Here is a 22283-nt window from a genome sequence, read left to right as displayed (position 1 = left end):
TTTATGTTTTACTTCATGTTTCTGTTTTTCAGTTTTATATAAGAAAAAAATAAAATATAAAAACCAGTTTGATTAGTTTAAGTTTTTTTTTTTTTTTAAAAAGTGCATGCTTGATATGTCAAAGTTCGAGCACTTGTGTTCTCAAATGGTAAATTTTTGAACTTATGCATATCTCTACTTTGAGCAGTTCACTTTGTGCATACTAATCCTATGAGTCATCTTGACAAAGTTCATTTGCAAAACACTGTGAGAAGCTTATGTGTATGCACCTCATAATTAAATTCCATATTTATTATCGAGATGCTCACCATAGAGGGAGTTCATGCTTTGAATTGACTAATACTAGTTGAACCTAGTACAATAATAAAGAAATCTCCCATTGCTAAACACAAAGAGTTGATCCATATAGAAAAAGTTGGTGTTTAATCATTGTGGAAAAAGACAAACACCCTACATGGATCTACCTCCTTTAGTTCTTATAGAAATAATCGTTGCTCTAATCATTATAAAAAAAGATGAGCAACAAATATGATCACAAAAAGGGGGTTGTGCAAACTAGTGTTTGGAGGAGATGCTCATGTATCTGGGCCTAGCATAAAGTTTAACTTTTAAGGTGTGTAACAAACTCTTGTGAGCATCTATAAGAAGCAAAACATCCATAAATAAAGGTCTAAAAAATATATTGAAGAAAGAAGATATAAAAGTGCTATGATATAAGGTTACTCACTCACACACTCACAAGAATTTTGACATTGATGATCTTTTGAGGAGTGAACATCTATAGTGATTGTTGCAAATAGGAGGATGAACTCTATTGAATTTATTTTGTGAGTGACATTATACTTGAACTATGATGCATCTAGGCATGTTACTTGCTTCATTGTTTATGTAGAAAGAAAAATTATTTTTTTTCTATTTTGTTGCCTATCATTTTTGTGTAAAATAAACAAAGTGATAAAAATATAAAATATAACTTTTGGTTAGGTAAGTGTTGGATGTTGGTTTAGGTCTGGGACTTAGTTTCTGATATATTGGCATAAGTCTCAGTGGTGGGTCTCAGTTTTGTTTCTAAGTCCCAGTGGGACTCTAAGGCACAAAGCACGTGCACGGTCCTTAGTTACTTAAGTGACTTAAGTCACACGCCCAGCACTCTCTATATGCAAGCCGTAGGCTTCCTCATCTCTTCCATATCTTCTACGATTTACTTAGGAGAAATACTTGGATCTAAGTTTCTTGACTAAAGGCTCTCCATCACGGATTTACGGTAAAATTTTGAGTTTATTCAAATCACTCTCTCCTTCTAGTTCTAGGTTTCGACACATCAATATCTGAAAATTGAGATTTTGATTGTTGATTTATGATGTTGAGGCTGCGATTTTGATTGGGCAGAGTGGGCATTGACATAGTTGATCATAATCAAAGTATTTTATTCATGTATTAAGGATGATTTTGGTGGGTTGCTACATTCTATCTCTCGGTTTTTAACTAGTGCCCATCATGTGTTTATTTTTATGTCTCAACCAAGCTACTTCATTCATTTTGTAATGATTTTACTTGCATTCATGTTCATACATCAGATGCATATAATCCATGAAAAGTTGAGACGCATGTGAGTTATGAGTCTTGTCAGATTAGTGACAAAAAGGGAGAGATATATTGGAAGATTGATTTACTTCGGATTTTATGAAATTCGTATTGTGAGTTTTAGGGGGAGTTTAAGTAATTGTGTTGTTGATGGAGAGTTGAATGAGTTTTTATTATTCTGATTAATAAATTTTAATATTGAGGGGGATAACTAAAATATGGATATAATTCAACTCCAAGATTAGAACATGCTTAGATTTTAGTCATTGTTCTTTGTCATTATTTTTTGCCTGGAATCTCTACTCGATCTCTTGCTCTACTGTTTGTACTGTTGACAGGTTTTATATTACATTCATCAAGTTGGTTTTGTCACGAATCCGTCAAATGGGAAGATTGTTGATGTAAAAATTTGTTGGCTAGGATTAGATGACTACGACCTATTTGAATTATTGGATAATTGTAATTTGCCTTTATCTTTATTTATAAATATTTAAATTCAAAGATAAATAAATTAATAGATAAAGGTTTGTCTTTATTCTATAAATATTTGAATTCTTTTTTTTTTTTTTTATTTTATGGAAACAGACTCGTTTCATTAATAAAACGAAGTTACAAATGTGACTTATACATGGAAAATCCAGACTATAAGTCAAACTACGCATCAGATCTGGAGCTTCTCCATACACAAATTCTTTTGTGCCAGACATTTTCTTAACTTCTAAAAACTCTCTCCAAACAGAGAAAGCGTTCTGCAAAAACAGAACTTCACGACCCCCTCTGTCCTCTCAAGGAGGAAGAGTACGGGACACTGCTATGGATATTAAATCCAAAAGCCTATTTCTATTATAATACTAACTAAAATAACAAAGCCAAAAACTATAAATAAAAACACATAACCAACTACAAAGCCACAAGCATTGGCGTGAACCCGGACGTCACGCCTACCGCAAGCATCAACAAATCGAGTCTCAACGACACGAGCACCCAGCTTTAAGCACGAGCACACAGCCTCCATTGTGCAGGTAGCCACCTACGCACGAGCACTGGCCGTACGACCACCGACAGTAACATCGTCCGCCTCTCTCGAACAGCTCTAGCTCCGGATTGTGTCCAATCCAAAACTCAACACCACACTCAGGTCAAAAACGAACAAACTGAACGACAAAAATAGAAAAACAAAAACTGGACAACAAAATGAATGAACAATGCACATAACGTCGGCAGTGGCGCATGCAGTTCACTGGTCACTCAGGGAGGAAAGTCGACAGTCAGTCTTGGAAGTCCTGGAGTCGAGGAATCCGGAGAAGCCGAGCGTGGCGTTAGAAAAAGGCTCCCCGGTAGGGCGTGGTAAACACGCGCAGACGAGATCAGGAAACTTACTCTCGCGCGTGCGGGCTACGCTCCACTTCGATGGACGCCGGATTCTGTGGTCTTGAAGATCGGCGGCTGGGCATCTTCCCGGTGGGGTGCGTGTTGACAAGTGACGGACGGAAAGGCCCGAACGACAATCCTCCTTTATTCGGTCCTGAAAAATACAAAAACTAACAAAAAAAAATACACAGACAATAAGAGAAGGAGAAAGGAGCGGAAGGAGAATAGATGAGGAGGGAGGAGCCGAAGCTCCCACCCCCTTTCGCTAACTCTGAGTCTAGGAGGGTTTTGATCGAAGGCTTGGGGAGAATAATTAAATAGATAAGTGATTAAATAGATAAAAATTCAAAAGATTTTTTATTAAGATTGAAAATTGTTAAATACGTAGAACTGGACATATTCGGCATTTAGGCCATTCAAAATGAACGATAGTACCCCATACCACGTGCAAGTGATGATGTCGCAAAAAGAGATATCAGATTTTAAGAAAAATATTATAATTATAAAGAGATTTTAAAAAAATAAAACTATAAATATTACGATTTCAAATATTCTTTATTTATTTTTTGTTGAATTTCCTCTTTTGATATCTATTATATATATAATATAAGCTGTCTATACTATTATGCTACAAGTTTCTATTAATCCACTTTCTTAATTAGTTTTAATTAATTTCTATTAGAAGGAATATTAATAAATATATACGAAGGATTCAGTCTTTTTCTCGTTTTTTATATATGCGAATAATTAAAGATCAGAGTACCTAACGTTTTACTATTGTGGTGGTGACCAGATCTACTGTATTCAACATGTGGCTTCTGGTCTGACTAACATAACCTTATTGATTTATGAGCCATTCCATACTTTTTTTTAAGCTGTCTTCTATGTATGGTTCCTCATGACTTTCTGGAGGTTAATTTAATTATAAGGACGTGCCGTGTTTGGGTAGTTGAATAATCTGATATCGCTCTATTTTTAATATTTTATTATTATTTTTTATTTTATTATTATTATTTATAAATCATCTAAAATCGTCTCACTATCCAAATATCGCCTGTGCCAGCTAAATGGTTAACACAACTAATTTGTAACATGACTTGTCGGAATATCCTAGGAATCTACTTTTAGGAAGATAAAATATGGTCGAGGAAGTCATGTCAATAACTACTTCGACGACCACATGTTGCCAATTTTTATTTATTTATTTATTTTAAAAAAATTATATATGAAAGAATAATTAGTTTATAATGCTACGATATTGTAAAAATAAATAAATAAATAAAATTGTAATTATCTCGACAAGCATTCTGCTTTAACTTTTTGGTTTTTTTCCTGTAATTACACTTACCATAGTCTGCTTTATTTTTGTTTTTATTTTTATTTTTTTGTTTTTTCGTTGTAATTTAAGTAAATGTTAAATCATGGAACTTCTGTTTGCTACGTGGGGCATCAGAAGCAGTGGGGTAACTTGGGCCGTGTTGAATTCAGTAAATCGAAGTGAAGCCCAACTTAACCTTAAGTGGGCTTGCTTTGCAAGTCGTCAGATCGGTACGTTTATGTGCATGGAAAATGCTAGGGAACCCAGTTCGGCTTCCCTGCACAGTTCGTTGTCAACGTCTTCCCGAGTAGGCGAGGCAGCCCAGTGTAACGTCTCCCCTGCCCCGCGTCTCCCCTGCTCAGTTCGTCTCAGGTAAATCTACAATTTTTTTTTGGGTCATTGTTTTCGAAACAAAGTAAAATTGTTTTTGGAATTTGTTTTAGAATTTGTTTGGATTTTGTTTGTGGCTGTTTTGGAATTTGTTTGTGGCTGAGACTCATTGTTGAGTTTTGTTGTAGACAAATAGATGATTTTCAGAGCACCAAGTGCTCGACAAAATGCCCCAACAGTTTTGTCTTCGCATATTAAAGACAAAAATGCAAAGTTTAAGAAGAGTTGTGTACTTAAACGGGAACCCAAAACGGGTTCCTAGCATTTTCCTGATGTGCATATGAATGTCTAATGTGCATAAGATTGAACCCGTTTAATTAGGATGTGCGACAACTCAACATGCCTCTCGGGCCATTTATGTACCCAATTAATAATTTCTTTCTACGTAAGGGAAATAATGATACTGCTAGATAATTAAGAACTAGTGGCAACATTTCACAGATGATCAGTACTTACACTGCTTTATCGATAAAAAATTCTCACATGTGCAGATCCATTCCTGGCAATGTAACTAGTGTAGTCATTACCCACAAGACTGACAAGGCACACAGAGGACTTCAGGTCTCTAGCAGTAAACACCTTTCTTTTATGAGATGTTGGAAGAAATCGATCTGGGTGGTCATGTTTGGGCCAGGGTACACAACAGTATCAAATGCACATGTTCCTCTAAGCAAAGTTCATTCCATATCTCAATAGTGAGATCCCATACTTCCTCCATCTATACTGAATCGGAGACTTGACTCCTATGAACTTCGCTGCGCACATATATGTATATAATAAGGTTCAACACACGAAAAAGATAATAAATAATATGTTTATAAATTATACACCCACTAATTGTAAATAGCATAATTGACATAAACTAGTATTGCACTTAGCAACAACACTTATATCTGGAAGGCAGAGGCAGAAACTTGCAGCAGCCAACAACATACTATGGAAAGAGAAATGCTATGCCACTATTCACTATCACACCCCACTTCTATAGCATTTTCATAGGGTGTAGGAGTGTTTTTCATAGGGTACTATAGTGTGTGGGGTGGTAAATAGTGGCTGATGAGAAAAGTTTTTCCTAGAAAAATATAAATAAAATCATTATTTTTTATTGCGGTTATACAATCATTCCAGCAGAGAATACAGCCTTTGAACGAAGCTGTCAAGGTAGGAATTCTCAAGCCCTGTGCTCAGCAGTAACTCTCGCCATTTAGTATGGTTGGCTCTCACCTCCTGCCCAACCTTGCTATCATCATCCATCACTGCCCTCACAGCCCTGCACACTCCCTCCCTAGTAAATAGCCCGTCTTCTTCACCTTTTTCAACCTCAACTCCTAATTTTATATCTCCGGCCAACTCCCTTGCAATGATATATTGTTCCACAGCGTGTGGCAGAAGCACTAATTGGCACTCACTCACTAGGCCTTCAGCTGAAGAGTTTGACCCGCAATGTGTCACAAAGCACCCCACAGAAGGGTGCTGCAAAATCAACTGCTGCTGTACCCATTCCCCATGAACAAGCCCTCTTCCCATTACCCTCTCCTCAAACCCTTTTGGCAATGCAGACTCAATCGTTTCAACCCCTATTGGTGGTTTTAGCACAGCGAAAAATGGTAAACCCGATAGCTCTAGACCCAAAATTAGTTCTTGAAACTGATCCTTCTTTAAAATACATTCGCTTCCGAATGCACAGAATATCATAGTTTTAGCCTCGAAGCCATCCATCCACGTTGCCCATTTGTTTTCTAATGCTGAAGTTGGTGGCCTGGGCACCATTGGGCCTGAAAGAATCACAGGCTTTCTAAATTGTGCTTCCAGATAGTCACAGTAAATCCCTTCCATCTCCCTGCAGGCTTTGAAAACAAGGGCATCGCAATCTATATAAGAGATCATTAGGCGTTCCACGAATGATATGCCGCCTTGGCCATCTTTCTTCACCGTTAAAAGGGTAAGTGCTTCTCGGGATTCATGGGCAGATAGCTTAATCGAAGAAGGTGGGAATCTCTGCGGAGGTGCTTTAAGATCGACCACTGTTATGGGTTTCTCAATGAGTTTCCTTTCTGGGCTAATCAAATATCCCACGGCTGGAGGGCCAACAACTGAAAGACATATAGCCTTGATGCATAGGCGGCGAGCCAAGGATGGTAACCAGTGAGCGAAATCGTAGAATACGAAATGGGGCTTGATGTCACGAAGAGAGGAATCAATTGTGGGTTCAGTGAGGTCAAAGGCAGTGGTGAGGAGGGATAACGATGAGCGAGGAATATCTGCAGTTATTTCAGTACCAGAAGGGAGGCCATCTACGTGTGGAACAGTAATTGGGATGAAAGAAATGAGGTCTTTGTACAGATTAAGAGGCTCCAGCTTAGTTTGAGTTTTGGTTGGCAAGAAGAAAGAGATTATGTGGCCTCTCTCTGCAAGTTTATTGGCGGTGTCCATGAACGAGTATAGGTGGCCTATTGCGAACCATGGGTACATGGCTATGTGAGGAAGGGCCTCGGAGCTCATATTTGCTGCAAAACCAACAAAATACAAGTTCAAGAATCACGAACAAAAACAATTAAAAAGTGCTTGATCCTCAAAAGAAGTTGGGAGCACGGCGTATGCCTCCGATCACAAACAACTTCAGAAAGTTTTTGGACCACAAAGATTAGGGTTGAGAAAAATGGTTTATATTCTTCACAGATCGCATAGACATTAAGCCTAGAGTAATGAAACAAAATCCCATATAATGAAATTTCCACATTATGCATAGCATGTGACCCCATAAAATCTAGAAAACATGCTAGAAAGAAGAATCTTAATGGACGAATACAGAATAAGAAATATAGAAAATTGACCTACGGAAGTCATGATTAAAGAATGCAGATAGATCTTCCCCTCCTTGCTCCTCACAAAATATAAGCTTTCAATGGGGGCAAGGCAATAGATGTATGGAGAGGTTGTGTCTCCTATTTTGGAGTGGAGATCAGTCATTTTCCAATGGTGTTTGAAGTTATAATAATGCAAACAAAGAATTGAAAGGGAAGCCGTGACATGAAACTGTTGTTGAGCTGTTTGTTTTGATTGAAAGTTCTGTAGGAAAAGATTAGGTGGCATTGTATGAAAGATATTTTCTTCCATACTCCTCTATTCAAATGTTTTGAAATCATTTTCTATCAAAAGTGTTTTGGGTCAGAGGGGTAAAATGGTAATGCTACTTAAACACTCGTTTGGATAGTGAGATGATTTTAAATGAGTTGAATAAAATATTATTACAATATTATTTTTTAATATTATTATTATTTTAAAATTTGAAAAAGTTGAATTGTTTATTATATTTTATATGAAAATTTGAGAAAGTTGTAATTATGAGATAAGATAAGATGAGATGGTTGAGAGTATTTCTGTATCCGAACGGTGTCTTAATCTTAAATTTATCATCTACGCTCACACCATTTGATGTGACGCAATTTAAGTGATGATATTAGTGAAAATGACAAAGATGCACAACAAATCAAGTGTAAGCATCATCAATATCTTTCATTATGAGATGTACATTTCTGGAATTACAATCCACTTATTTTCTTAGCTTTGGGTGAAGGTCCTAGGGGATGAAACAAAATCCCATATTATGAAATTTCCACATTATGCATAGCATGTGACCCCAAGTGCTTGCCAAACAAGTCAAAAGCAGAGGGCCAGGGGAGAGTGAAGTGGGACCCAAAGCCAAGTTAGTTAAGAAGTCTGATTAACAATTTGGGGGGCCGTGGGAGGGGGACCAAGGATTAAAAAGCTGAAAAGATTGGATAGTAGCAATGTGGTGGGCAATGTTTTCAAACAGCTCACTGAATAGAACGCAAAAAAATAAAAAATAAAAAATAAACAAAGAGGTGTGTGGTGCATGTGCTTTATACTTGCATAATTGAGTTACATAGCATTGCATGTAACATCGTATGTCAAAATCTCCAAACAAATTTAAAAGCACTTGGACCCCATTCCTTGACCATTTCTCTTCAATCCAATGACTAAAAATGCAATACAATGTATATAGAAGAAGATAATAAAACAGTCCGAGACATTTCATGCACTATATATGATGATAAGGCTGCAGATCATCCGGACCGGAACATTAGTTGGGTTGGGTTCTTACATTGTGTTGGCCATTGGGCTGTCACCAGAGCAGAGAGCTCAGAGCCATTCAGAGCCATAGAGTGCTGTTGTCTTGGAGGACAAACAATGATAACCAGTTCAGAATCCGTAGATGAATTGGCCGTTCATCATTGGAAGATTTCTAAAGCAATTGATGGTTTCTTACTTGTAATGTTCCGTATAGTCAAATCTTTTCAGGAAGTAAAAGATATATATAAAATAAAAAAACTCTTCTCAATCAAATGAATCCAAATGATCAAAGTTGAAAAGATTCTACGTAGCTTCCTGAAAGAACTTTTACCCTATTTCTCTGTATTGTCTTGGTATGAAGAAAAGAGAACATAAAAGGTTGTTGTTAGCATGCAGCATTGGTTTCTCAGTACTTTCAAAGAAACAGCAGCTGAAGAATCTGCTTCATCGAAGAAAAGGATCCTTTGCAGTTTGCACCAACTTATTTCTTAACTTTTATTCCCCGGACTTGTCGTGATTCGTGAAGGGAATATCAATGCGGTAAAGGCTAAAGCCACTGAGAGAACGGAAATTGTATATGCATGTGCAAGTATTAATAATAAAAATGAGTTTTAGACTGACTCTAGTTTAAAAAGCGTTCCAATTAAATAATTAGTGAAATCTATGTGAATTTTTTTTTAAAGAAGAGAACGGTATTCAAATTTTATGATTATCCTCCCATATGGCAAAAGAATACCTTCTACAAAGAGAAAAAGAAGGGTGTTACTGAAAAAATTTATGGGTCTAACTCATCTCATAAAACCGGTTCTATAAGAGATGATTGTTCATTCCTTATAAACATATCTAAGATCTTGTCCACCATAGCAATTTAAATTGATCAGAACCCTTGAAAAAAGAACCACCATAGCTATGACGAGGAACCACACTATGAATAAAACACGAGTATATAAGTATGGGGAGGAATCTCCCATTTGAAGAATTATCCTATGTGCAAATCTAAAGTATACATATTTATCACCGAGGCGAGGAACTACCATTTTTTCATGCACATAAAACTCATCAATCTTATCATATAGATCCCACATGCATCACCGTTTGAGTCGGGGACTCACTCCCAACCGGCCAATGTGCAAGCTGACTCCCTTGTTTCAAAGTTTTGGATTTTATCCCAGAAAGCAAACAAGGAATTAATCAAGCTTCTTTTAATGTAAACTTTTTGAGTGGATTCATAAGCTATTATTCCGTTTTCCAAGATTGAATGTGCAAACGCCATGTCGTAATTTATCCATCTAGCAATCTACTGATTTTAAAACATTATTTTGTTTAACTCATATACATATTTGCAACTTATTCTTTCAATCTTTCGAAATTAGTACTGATCGTAGGGCCTCCCTCCTATAAGGCCTAGTTTGTTTTTGCAAATATATAAAACCATCTCGTGCGTCTCAATATCCAAACACCATTCAAACACAAACATTAATTTTCAATTTCAAATTTTAAACTTTTTCATCTAATCATTACCTAATCATTATAACTTTTCCAAACTCTCAAACAAAATACAAAAAACAATCTAACTTTTTAAAATCCAACAAAAAAAAAATATATTAAAAAATTATATTCTAACCCTCTTAACTTTATAATTTTTTTATTCAACATTTTCGCTCTCCTTTGACAAAACTCCATATAAAAATTCTTAACACAAATAATTTCACTACTATCCACAAATTATCTCACTACTATTCATAGATTTCTCATATTATCTCATCTGTATAACCAAACCAAGCCTAAGTCTCTCTAACAATGCATAGTATTGCTAGCTACATGATGAGTTTAGATTTGAGATTAATTCTTTTGACCCCTTTAGAATCTCAAACCTAATATTAATGATCCTTTTTTAATAATATTAATGTCGATGTTTAAACTAATTACATGGAGAATTTGAATTTAGAACTATATATGATTTAGAAGTGTTGATGTAAAAGTTTGTTGGCTAGGATTAGATGACTAGGACCTATTTGAATTATTGGATAAATGTAATTTGTCTTTATCTTTATCTATAAATATTTAAATTCAAAGATAAATAGATTAATAGATAAAGGTTTGTCTTTATCTTTATCTATGAATATTTGATTTCTAAGATAAATGGTTAAATAGATAAAGATTCAAAAGACTTTTGATCAAGATTGAATGTTCGAAATGATAGGAGATATCAAATGATCTGGATAGAAGATTCAAAAAGAAGATATCAAGCAGAAAGAATTTCGAACTATCAAGAAGTTATCCAGAACAGAAGTTGAATGGAAATCAGTTACTGCAAAGAAGAGTTATCGCAACATGTTAGCAATCTGTTAGGATACGTCTTCGCGACAGATTCTATCCGTCAGCAGAATCCTACTGAAACTGGAACTCTTTCCAGATAGTTTATTTAATGGATTCTATTGGTTAAGACTGTGAGAGATTCAGATTTACATATTTGCTAGAGCACTTTCTAGTGCATTATTTGATGAGAAAATTCCTCAGTGAATTTTCATATTTGTGATCTCTCTTTGAGTGTGATCGTGCTTCGAGTGTGGATGATCGTGTTATTGGACTTCAGCCTCTAGAGTTCTAGGAGGAAAGATAATATTTGAAGATCGCCAGAGGTTCTGGCTGCTACTACGGTAGAAGACAAACAAGTCGTTTGTCTGGGCAAATAAGAGAGTCAAGTTGAAAAGGTTTTGTAATTGATGAATACTTGTAATTGATTTTCAAATAATAAGATTGTCTTTCCTGGGTTTGGCTACCCCGTATGGTTTTACCTTTAAAGAGTTCTTTAAAGGGTTTCCCTTCGATACCAATCTTAGTGTTATGCAATTTATTTATTTTATGTTATTGTTTAATTATTAAATTAATTGCATGCTTGAATACTAACCAATTTATTGAATGAATTGATAGATATTTCCATTGCATTAGAGGGGTACTTGGGTAATTTTAATTGGCATCAGAGCGTGGTTCACTCATTCGAGTGTGATCCGTTCTCCTGTTGACTATGTCGCTACATGTCCCGCTACACTTTGATGGAAAAACTATGCATATTGGAAAGTTCATATGAGGGCTTTTCTCAAATCGTTGGATGAACGAGTGTGGTATTCCGTTGAAAAATAATGGACTAAACCAGCAATAAGTATTGATGCTTAGACAAAAGATGATATTAGCAACTGTAATTGGAATAGCAAGGGACTGAATGCTATATTCATGGCTGTATCTCCAGAAGAATTTAAGAGAATCTCCATGTGTGAGATTGCTAAAGAAGCATGTGACATCTTGGAGGTTACACACGAAAGAATAGAAAATTGTGAAAAACTCAAAATTACAATTGCTTACTTCAAAATTTGGAGAGATTAAGATGATGGAAGATGAAAGTTTTAATAATTTTTATGCTAAGCGTAACGATATTGTTAATTCCAGGTTTAATCTCGGTGAGAAGGTGGAAGATTCAAGGGTTGAGAAAGATTTTGAGGTCTCTACCAGAAGATTTTGAGGTCTCTACTAGAAAGATTTCGGCCTAAGGTTACTGCCATTGAGGAAATCAAAGATTTGGATGCAATAAAGGTTGAAGAGCTGGTCGGTTCCTTACAAACGTATGAATCCTCACTTCCTCAAATAAGAAAATGTAAGTCTATTGCTATAAAAATAATAAAAAAGGATCAAGATGATTTTTATGTTGAGGAAAATTTTAATAATGAGGATATAGATCTCATTGAAAGGAAATTTAGAAAATTCTTGTTTAACAAGAAAGCTAGTGGAAAACAAAAGCAAGATAAAGAACTTTTTGTAAAGAAAAATTATTCTGAAAATTGGAATAAATAAAAATTTTATAATAATAATAAAATAAAGTGCTATGAATGTTCTGGTTATGGCCACATAAGAATTGAATGTCCAAATATTAAGAAAAGTAAAGAAAAAGCAATGAATGTCACATTTAGTGGTAGTTCAGATTCTGAAAGTTCAAGCTCATCATCTGATGATGAAAAATATTTTATGGTTTTTTCTTCTATTGTGAATGATTTTCCTGAGATTGCACTAACAAAATCTGAAAGTGGTTGTAATTTCAGTGATTCAAATGTATCACTTGTTGATGCTGACCAAGAACTAAATTTACAGGAAGCATACAATAATGTGTGTGAAGAAGTGGTCAAATTAAAGAAACTCAACAAGAAGTTGTACAATAAATTTACTACTGTGGAGAATGAGAAAAACAATTTCTCTGAGGCATTAAAAATTTCTAATGTTGAAGTATCAATATTGAAAGATCAAAATGCTACACTTGAAAAATAATTGGAAAAGTTTCAGGAGTGCAAACAAAAAATAGCAATACAAAAATTAGAAGAGATGTCGAGTTTTCAAAAATCTAGTTGTGATCGCATGATTTAGGGTATACAGTTTCCCAAGGTATGGAACTTAAATGATCATCATCTGCTACCACTTCATCAAAATGCATCATTTTTATCAAAGGAAGTTGAGAAGAGGAAGCTCCAAACAAAGCCATGTCTAAAACTCATGTTCCAAGAGCCTCGCATGATAGAACAATGACAAAGAAGCCCAACCAAAGTAAGTCCAAAGGTAAGTTTATTCCTATTTGTCATCATTGTGGTATTCTTGGCCACAATAATCAACTTCTTTCCCTACTTGTCATATAAGGTCATGTTGCTTTAACTTGAATATAGTGAAAAAAAATGGAGGTGAAAGAAAGCTAAAAAAGAAGGGAAAGACTCAAAAAATCAAGTTGATGAGATGAGTCAACAAATCACCTTTATAACTCTAAAACTTGGTGAACTAGCAGAATTTTGCCTTCACAATAAAGAAAAGTTCATACAAAGTGGTGTTGATGAAAATAATAAGACACAATTTAAAGTAAAGTGGGTGGTTAAAGAAGATGTTTTGTCATATTAATTGAAAGGATCACTTGCATGTTCTTGCATTCATTGCATTTCATTTTAGTAGTTTAGGACATGCATTTTATTTTTCTGTTTTATATTTATGTTTTGCTTCATGTTTCTGTTTTTCAGTTTTATATAAGAAAAAAAATAAAATATAAAAACCCATTTGATTAGTTTAAGTTTTTTTTTTTTTTTTAAAAAAAGTGCATGCTTGATATGTCAAAGTTCGAGCACTTATGTTCTCAAATGATAAATTTTTGAACTTATGCATATTTTTACTTTGAGCAGTTCACTTTGAGCATACTAATCCTATGAGTCATCTTGACCAAGTTCATTTACAAAACACTATGAGAAGCTTATGTGTATGCACCTCATAATTAAATTCTATATTTATTATTGAGATGCTCACCATAGAGGGAGTTCATGCTTTGAATTGACTAATACTAGTTGAACCTAGTACAATAATAAAGAAATCTCCCATTGCTAAACACAAAGAGTTGATTCATATAGAAAAAGTTGGTATTTAATCATTGTAGAAAAAGACAAACACCCTACATGGATCTACCTCCTTTAGTTCTTATAGAAATAATCGTTGCTCTAATCATTATAAAAAAAGATGAGCAATAAATATGAACACAAAAAGGGGGTTGTGCAAACTAGTGTTTGGAGGAGATGCTCATGTATCTAGGCCCTAGCATAAAGTTTAACTTTTAAGGTGTGTAACAAACTCTTGTGAGCATCTATAAGAAGCAAAACATCCATAAATAAAGGTCTAAAAAATATATTGAAGAAAGAAGATATAAAAGTGTTATGATATAAGGTTACTCACTCACACACTCACAAGAACTTTGACATTGATGATCTTTTGAGGATGAATATCTATAGTGATTGTTGCAAATAAGAGAATGAACTCTATTGAATTTATTTTGTGAGTGACATTATACTTGAACTATGATGCATCTAGGCATGTTACTTGCTTCATTGTTTATGTAGAAAGAAAAAGGCTCTCCATCACGGATTCACGGTAAAATTTTGAGTTTATTCAAATCACTCTCTGCTTCTAGTTCTAGGTTTCGACACATCAATATCTGAAAACTGGGATTTTGATTGTTGATTTATGATGTTGAGTCTGCGATTTTGATTGGGCAGAGTGGGCATTGACATAGTTGATCATATGAGAGTATTTTATTCATGTATTAAGCATGATTTTGGTGGGTTGCTGCATTCTATCTCTCAGTTTTTAACTAGTGCCCATCAAGTGTTTATTTTTATGTCTCAACCAAGCTACTTCATTTATTTTGTAATGATTTTACTTGCATTCATGTTCATATATCAGATGCATATAATCCATGAAAAGTTGAGATGCATGTGAGTTATGAGTCTTGTCAGATTAGTGACAAAAATGGGGAGATATATTGGAAGATTGATTTACTTCGGATTTTATGAAATTCGTATTGTGAGTTTTAGGGGGAGTTTAAGTAATTGTGTTGTTGATGGAGAGTTGAATGAGTTTTTATTATTCTGATTAATAAATTTTAATATTGAGGGGGATAACTAAAATATGGATATAATTCAACTCCAAGATTAGAACATGCTTAGATTTTAGTCATTGTTCTTTGTCATTATTTTTTGCCTGGAATCTCTACTCGATCTCTTGCTCTACTGTTTGTACTGTTGACAGGTTTTATATTACATTCATCAAGTTGGTTTTGTCACGAATCCGTCAAATGGGAAGATTGTTGATGTAAAAATTTGTTGGCTAGGATTAGATGACTACGACCTATTTGAATTATTGGATAATTGTAATTTGCCTTTATCTTTATTTATAAATATTTAAATTCAAAGATAAATAAATTAATAGATAAAGGTTTGTCTTTATTCTATAAATATTTGAATTCTTTTTTTTTTTATTTTATTTTATGGAAACAGACTCGTTTCATTAATAAAACGAAGTTACAAATGTGACTTATACATGGAAAATCCAGACTATAAGTCAAACTACGCATCAGATCTGGAGCTTCTCCATACACAAATTCTTTTGTGCCAGACATTTTCTTAACTTCTAAAAACTCTCTCCAAACAGAGAAAGCGTTCTGCAAAAACAGAACTTCACGACCCCCTCTGTCCTCTCAAGGAGGAAGAGTACGGGACACTGCTATGGATATTAAATCCAAAAGCCTATTTCTATTATAATACTAACTAAAATAACAAAGCCAAAAACTATAAATAAAAACACATAACCAACTACAAAGCCACAAGCATTGGCGTGAACCCGGACGTCACGCCTACCGCAAGCATCAACAAATCGAGTCTCAACGACACGAGCACCCAGCTTTAAGCACGAGCACACAGCCTCCATTGTGCAGGTAGCCACCTACGCACGAGCACTGGCCGTACGACCACCGACAGTAACATCGTCCGCCTCTCTCGAACAGCTCTAGCTCCGGATTGTGTCCAATCCAAAACTCAACACCACACTCAGGTCAAAAACGAACAAACTGAACGACAAAAATAGAAAAACAAAAACTGGACAACAAAATGAATGAACAATGCACATAACGTCGGCAGTGGCGCATGCAGTTCACTGGTCACTCAGGGAGGAAAGTCGACAGTCAGTCTTGGAAGTCCTGGAGTCGAGGAATCCGGAGAAGCCGAGCGTGGCGTTAGAAAAAGGCTCCCCGGTAGGGCGTGGTAAACACGCGCAGACGAGATCAGGAAACTTACTCTCGCGCGTGCGGGCTACGCTCCACTTCGATGGACGCCGGATTCTGTGGTCTTGAAGATCGGCGGCTGGGCATCTTCCCGGTGGGGTGCGTGTTGACAAGTGACGGACGGAAAGGCCCGAACGACAATCCTCCTTTATTCGGTCCTGAAAAATACAAAAACTAACAAAAAAAAATACACAGACAATAAGAGAAGGAGAAAGGAGCGGAAGGAGAATAGATGAGGAGGGAGGAGCCGAAGCTCCCACCCCCTTTCGCTAACTCTGAGTCTAGGAGGGTTTTGATCGAAGGCTTGGGGAGAATAATTAAATAGATAAGTGATTAAATAGATAAAAATTCAAAAGATTTTTTATTAAGATTGAAAATTGTTAAATACGTAGAACTGGACATATTCGGCATTTAGGCCATTCAAAATGAACGATAGTACCCCATACCACGTGCAAGTGATGATGTCGCAAAAAGAGATATCAGATTTTAAGAAAAATATTATAATTATAAAGAGATTTTAAAAAAATAAAACTATAAATATTACGATTTCAAATATTCTTTATTTATTTTTTGTTGAATTTCCTCTTTTGATATCTATTATATATATAATATAAGCTGTCTATACTATTATGCTACAAGTTTCTATTAATCCACTTTCTTAATTAGTTTTAATTAATTTCTATTAGAAGGAATATTAATAAATATATACGAAGGATTCAGTCTTTTTCTCGTTTTTTATATATGCGAATAATTAAAGATCAGAGTACCTAACGTTTTACTATTGTGGTGGTGACCAGATCTACTGTATTCAACATGTGGCTTCTGGTCTGACTAACATAACATTACTGATTTATGAGCCATTCCATACTTTTGTTTAAGCTGTCTTCTATGTATGGTTCCTCATGACTTTCTAGAGGTTAATTTAATTATAAGGACGTGCTGTGTTTAGGTAGTTGAGTCATCTGATATCGCTCTATATTTAATATTTTATTATTATTTATAAATCATCTAAAATCGTCTCACATCCAAGCGTGGCCATAATCTTTAATGTCTCACTTGTCGGAATATCCTAGGAATCTACTTTTAGGAAGATAAAATATAGTCGAGGAAGTCATGTTCATAACTACTTCGACGACCACATGTTGCCAATTTTTATTTATTTATTTAAAAAAAAAAATTATATATGAAAGAATAATTAGTTTATAATACTACGATATTGTAAAAATAAATAAATAAATAAAATTGTAATTATCTCGACAAGCATTCTGCTTTAACTTTTTGTATTTTTCCTGTAATTACACTTACCTTATTCAGCTTGCTTTTTGTTTTTATTTTTTATTTTTGTTTTTTCGTTGTAATTTAAGTAAATGTTAAATCTTGGAACTTCTGTTTGCTACGTGGGGCATCAGAAGCAGTGCGGAAAATTGGGCCGTGTTAAATTCAGTAAATCGAAGTGAAGCCCAACTTAACCTTAAGTGGGCTTGCTTTGCAAGTCGTCAGATCTGGACGTTTATGTGCATGGAAAATGCTAGGGAACCCAGTTCGTCTTCCCTGCCCAGTTCGTTGTCAACGTCTTCCCGAGTAGGCAAGGCAGCCCAGTGAAACGTCTCCCCTGCTCAGTTCTTCTAAGGTAAATCTACAATTTTTTTTTGGGTCATTATTTTCGAAACGAAGTAAAATTGTTTTTGGAATTTGTTTTAGAATTTGTTTGGATTTTTTTTGTGGCTGTTTTGGAATTTGTTTGCGGCTGAGACTCATTGTTGAGTTTTGTTGTAGACAAATAGATGATTTTCAGAGCACCAAGTGCTCGACAAAATACCCCAACAGTTTTGTCTTCGCATATTAAAGACAAAAATGCAAAGTTTAAGAACAGTTGTGTACTTAAACGGGAACCCAAAACGGGTTCCGAGCATTTTCCTGATGTGCATATGAATGTCTAATGTGCATAAGATTGAACCCGTTTAATTAGGATGTGCGACAACTCAACATGCCTCTCGGGCCAATTATCTACCCAATTAATAATTTCTTTCTACGTAAGGGAAATAATGATACTGCTAGATAATTAAGAACTAGTGGCAACATTTTCACAGATGATCAGTACTTACACGGATTTATCGATAAAAAATTCTCACATGTGCAGATCCATTCCTGGCAATGTAACTAGTGTAGTCATTACCCACAAGACTGACAAGGCACACAGAGGACTTCAGGTCTCTAGCAGTAAACATCTTTCTTTTATGAGATGTTGGAAGAAATCGATCTGGGTGGTCATGTTTGGGCCAGGGTACACAACAGTATCAAATGCACATGTTCCTCTAAGCAAAGTTCATTCCATATCTCAATAGTGAGATCCCATACTTCATCTATACTGAATCGGAGACTTGATTCCTATGAACTTCGCTGCGCACATATATGTATATAATAAGGTTCAAGACACGAAAAAGATAATAAATAATATGTTTATAAATTATACACCCACTAATTGTAAATAGCATAATTGACATAAACTAGTATTGCACTTAGCAACAACACTCATATCTGGAAGGCAGAGGCAGAAACTTGCAGCAGCCAACAACATACTATGGAAAGAGAAATGCTATGCCACTATTCACTATCACACTCCACTTCTATAGCATTTTCATAGGGTGTAAGAGTGTTTTTCATAAGGTACTATAGGGTGTGGGGTGGTAAATAGTGGCTGATGAGAAAAGTTTTTCCTAGAAAAATATAAATAAAATCATTATTTTTTATAGCGGTTATACAATCATTCCAGCAGAGAATACAGCCTTTGAACGAAGCTGTCAAGGTAGGAATTCTCAAGCCCTGGGCTCAGCAGTAACTCTCGCCATTTAGTATGGTTGGCTCTCACCTCCTGCCCAACCTTGCTATCATCATCCATCACTGCCCTCACAGCCCTGCACACTCCCTCCCTAGTAAATAGCCCGTCTTCTTCACCTTTTTCAACCTCAACTCCTAATTTTATATCTCCGGCCAACTCCCTTGCAATGATATATTGTTCCACAGCGTGTGACAGAAGCACTAATTGGCACTCACTCACTAGGCCTTCAGCTGAAGAGTTTGACCCGCAATGTGTCACGATGCACCCCACAGAAGGGTGCTGCAAAATCAACTGCTACTGAACCCATTCCCCATGAACAAGCCCTCTTCCCATTACCCTCTCCTCAAACCCTTCTGGCAATGCAGACTCAATTGTTTCAACCCCCATTGGTGGTTTTAGCGCAGCGAAAAATGGTAAACCCGATAGCTCTAGACCCAAAATTAGTTCTTGAAACTGATCCTTCTTTAAAATACATTCGCTTCCCAATGCACAGACTATCACAATTTTGGCCTCGAAGCTATCCATCCACGTTGCCCATTTGTTTTCTAATGCTGAAGTTGGTGGCCTGGGCACCATTGGGCCTGAAAGAATCACAGGCTTTCTAAATTGTGCTTCCAGATAGTCACAGTAAATCCCTTCCATCTCCCTGCAGGCTTTGAAAACAAGGGCATCGCAATCTATATAAGAGATCATTAGGCGTTCCACGAATGATATGCCGCCTTGGCCACCTTTCTTCACCGTTAAAAGGGTAAGTGCTTCTCGGGATTCATGGGTAGATAGCTTAATCGAAGAAGGTGGGAATCTCTGCGGAGGTGCTTTAAGATCGACCACTGTTATGGGTTTCTCAATGAGTTTCCTTTCTGGGCTAATCAAATATCCCACGGCTGGAGGGCCAACAACTGAAAGACATATAGCCTTGATGCATGCCAAGGATGGTAACCAGTGAGCGAAATCGTAGAATACGAAATGGGGCTTGATGTTACGAAGAGAGGAATCAATTGTGGGTTCAGTGAGGTCAAAGGCAGTGGTGAGGAGGGATAACGATGAGCGAGGAATATCTGCAGTTATTTCAGTACCAAAAGGGAGGCCATCTACGTGTGGAACAGTAATTGGGATGAAAGAAATGAGGTCTTTGTACAGATTAAGAGGCCCCAGCTTAGTTTGAGTTTTGGTTGGCAAGAAGAGAGAGATTATGTGGCCTCTCTCTGCAAGTTTATTGGCGGTGTCCATGAACGAGTATAGGTGGCCTATTGCGAACCATGGGTACATGGCTATGTGAGGAAGGGCCTCGGAGCTCATATTTGCTGCAAAACCAACAAAATACAAGTTCAAGAATCACGAACAAAAACAATTAAAAAGTGCTTGATCCTCAAAAGAAGTTGGGAGCACGGCGTATGCCTCCGATCACAAACAACTTCAGAAAGTTTTTGGACCACAAAATAATAAGAAGGAAACTGCAAAGGGGACGACAGTTTTGGCTGGTCCTGTAGAGGGATCCTAATAATAAAAAAAAAAAAATGATAAATACACATCACTTTTGATAATATTTTTCACAATAATATTTTAAAAGAAATATTATTGTTTTAGTCTTTATTTGCCTCGATTTTTTTGCGATGATCTAAAAATTGTTGAAAAAAGCCTGATTTCTTCTTGTGATTTTATAATAAGAATAGTTGTATAATTTAACATATCACATAAAACTATGTCAATTTATAAATTTAGTTATGTGAGACAAATTATTTTAGGACAAAAACATTTCTATACGAGGATTAAGATAAAAAATGTGGGTGTGCGGTGGCTATGCATGAGGTGGAGACCCTTGTTAAGTGCACGTGTTGCTTGGAGAACTCACACATGCAGTAGATCGGTCTTCTTATAATCCTCGGAGAAAAAAAAGAAAAGAAAAAAAAGAAGGAGAAAAATGGAATAAAAAAAAAATAAAGGAAAATGCTAAACAAAGATTAGGGTTGGGAAAAATGGTTTATATTCTTCACAGATCGCATAGACATTAAGCCTAGAGTAATGAAACAAAATCCCATATAATGAAATTTCCACATTATGCATAGCATGCGACCCCAAATGTTTGCCAAACAAGTCAAAAGCAGAGGGCCAGGGGAGAGTGAAGTGGGACCCAAAGCCAAGTTAGTTAAGAAGCCTGATTAACAATTTGGGGGGACGGGGACCAAGGATTAAAAAGCTGAAAAGATTGGATGGTACCAATGTGGTGGGCAATGTTTTCAAACAGCTCACTGAATAGAACGCAAAAAATAAAAAATAAAAAATAAACAAAGAGGTGTGTGGTGCATGTGCTTTATACTTGCATAATTGAGTTACATAGCATTGCATGTAACATCGCATGTCAAAATCTCCAAACAAATTTAAAAGCACTTGGACCCCATTCCTTGACCATTTCTCTTCAATCCAGTGACTAATAATGCAATGCAATGTATATAGAAGAAGATAATAAAACAGTCCGAGTGCGGTAAAGGCTAAAGTCACTAAGAGAACGGAAATTGCGTATGCATGTGCGAGTATTAAAAATAAAAATGAGTTTTGTGTCGAATTGAAGGAAGACATGCACAATTCATAGAGAATAGAGCAATAATAAACTTACAGAGTTGAAAAAGATACGAAAACTTTAGCGTATGCACCATGGCACCATAATTGGCTAGGCTGTCATCAAACACAGTACCTTCTCTGTAAAAGTGTTTAATACTGAATGAATAACAATTTTTGAAATGTAAAATATCATCCCAAATGTTTGAGTGAATTCAGGAGGAAAGATCCATTATTAATCCAATTAACCACAAGGAGAGAATTAGTCTTTTCTTTTCTTTTTTTTTTTCTTTTTTTTTTTCTAAGCAAGCAAACTTCATTAAAATAAAAGATGATACATGTTAGAGGGGGTGGGGTTCCCAAGAAAATACCCCAAAACAACAAACACAGTGCAAATGTGGTGGAAAAAAAAAAGGAGCTCTGAGACCAATTTCTTGGTCTCTACCCAAGCCCTACTAAGAGGGAACTGCCTTAAAAGATGTTTTGGAGGCAAGCCACCG

The 22283-nt window shown here is 35.8% G+C and overlaps 2 protein-coding genes and 1 long non-coding RNA gene across 4 annotated transcripts; 1 reads left to right on the top strand and 2 right to left on the bottom strand.

Moving 5' to 3' along the window:
* Positions 1 to 4538: 4538 nt before the first annotated feature.
* LOC109021342 lies at positions 4539 to 5199 on the top strand. Its single transcript, XR_002001075.2, has 2 exons — positions 4539 to 4645; positions 5155 to 5199. It is a non-coding gene; the product is annotated as an uncharacterized LOC109021342 (long non-coding RNA).
* A 238-nt stretch (positions 5200 to 5437) lies between these two features.
* LOC109021331 (cyanidin 3-O-galactoside 2''-O-xylosyltransferase FGGT1-like) lies at positions 5438 to 7756 on the bottom strand. 2 transcript variants are annotated; one of them, XM_019003950.2, is made up of 2 exons: positions 7498 to 7756; positions 5438 to 7170 (listed from the first exon to the last, which is right to left on the bottom strand). In XM_019003950.2, the coding sequence occupies exons 1-2, from the start codon at positions 7754 to 7756 to the stop codon at positions 5783 to 5785; spliced, it is 1647 nt and encodes a 548-aa protein (XP_018859495.2). In that variant the 3' UTR covers positions 5438 to 5782. The 2 variants fall into 2 exon arrangements, with proteins under 2 accessions (XP_018859495.2, XP_018859501.2); XM_019003956.2 differs by having other exon boundaries at positions 7502 to 7752.
* An 11075-nt stretch (positions 7757 to 18831) lies between these two features.
* On the bottom strand, positions 18832 to 20723 carry LOC109021347 (cyanidin 3-O-galactoside 2''-O-xylosyltransferase FGGT1-like). Its single transcript, XM_035688001.1, has one exon. The coding sequence runs from the start codon at positions 20524 to 20526 to the stop codon at positions 19522 to 19524; it is 1005 nt and encodes a 334-aa protein (XP_035543894.1). The 5' UTR covers positions 20527 to 20723; the 3' UTR covers positions 18832 to 19521.
* Positions 20724 to 22283: the final 1560 nt, after the last annotated feature.

The sequence above is a fragment of the Juglans regia genome, chromosome 3 (genome assembly GCF_001411555.2).
Source record: "Juglans regia cultivar Chandler chromosome 3, Walnut 2.0, whole genome shotgun sequence".
NCBI lineage: Eukaryota > Viridiplantae > Streptophyta > Magnoliopsida > Fagales > Juglandaceae > Juglans > Juglans regia.
This window is presented reverse-complemented; position numbering and strand designations above follow the sequence as displayed.

What these genes read in the sequence shown, in the direction of transcription:
- LOC109021331 (XM_019003950.2), bottom strand. Translation starts at nt 7,756, where the DNA reads ATGCCACCTAATCTTTTCCTACAGAACTTTCAATCAAAACAAACAGCT. An exon ending in TTTAATCATGACTTCCGTAG is followed by an intron (nt 7,171 to 7,497) that starts GTCAATTTTCTA and finishes TTGGTTTTGCAG; the next exon opens with CAAATATGAGCTCCGAGGCC.
- LOC109021347 (XM_035688001.1), bottom strand. Translation starts at nt 20,526, where the DNA reads ATGAGCTCCGAGGCCCTTCCTCACATAGCCATGTACCCATGGTTCGCA.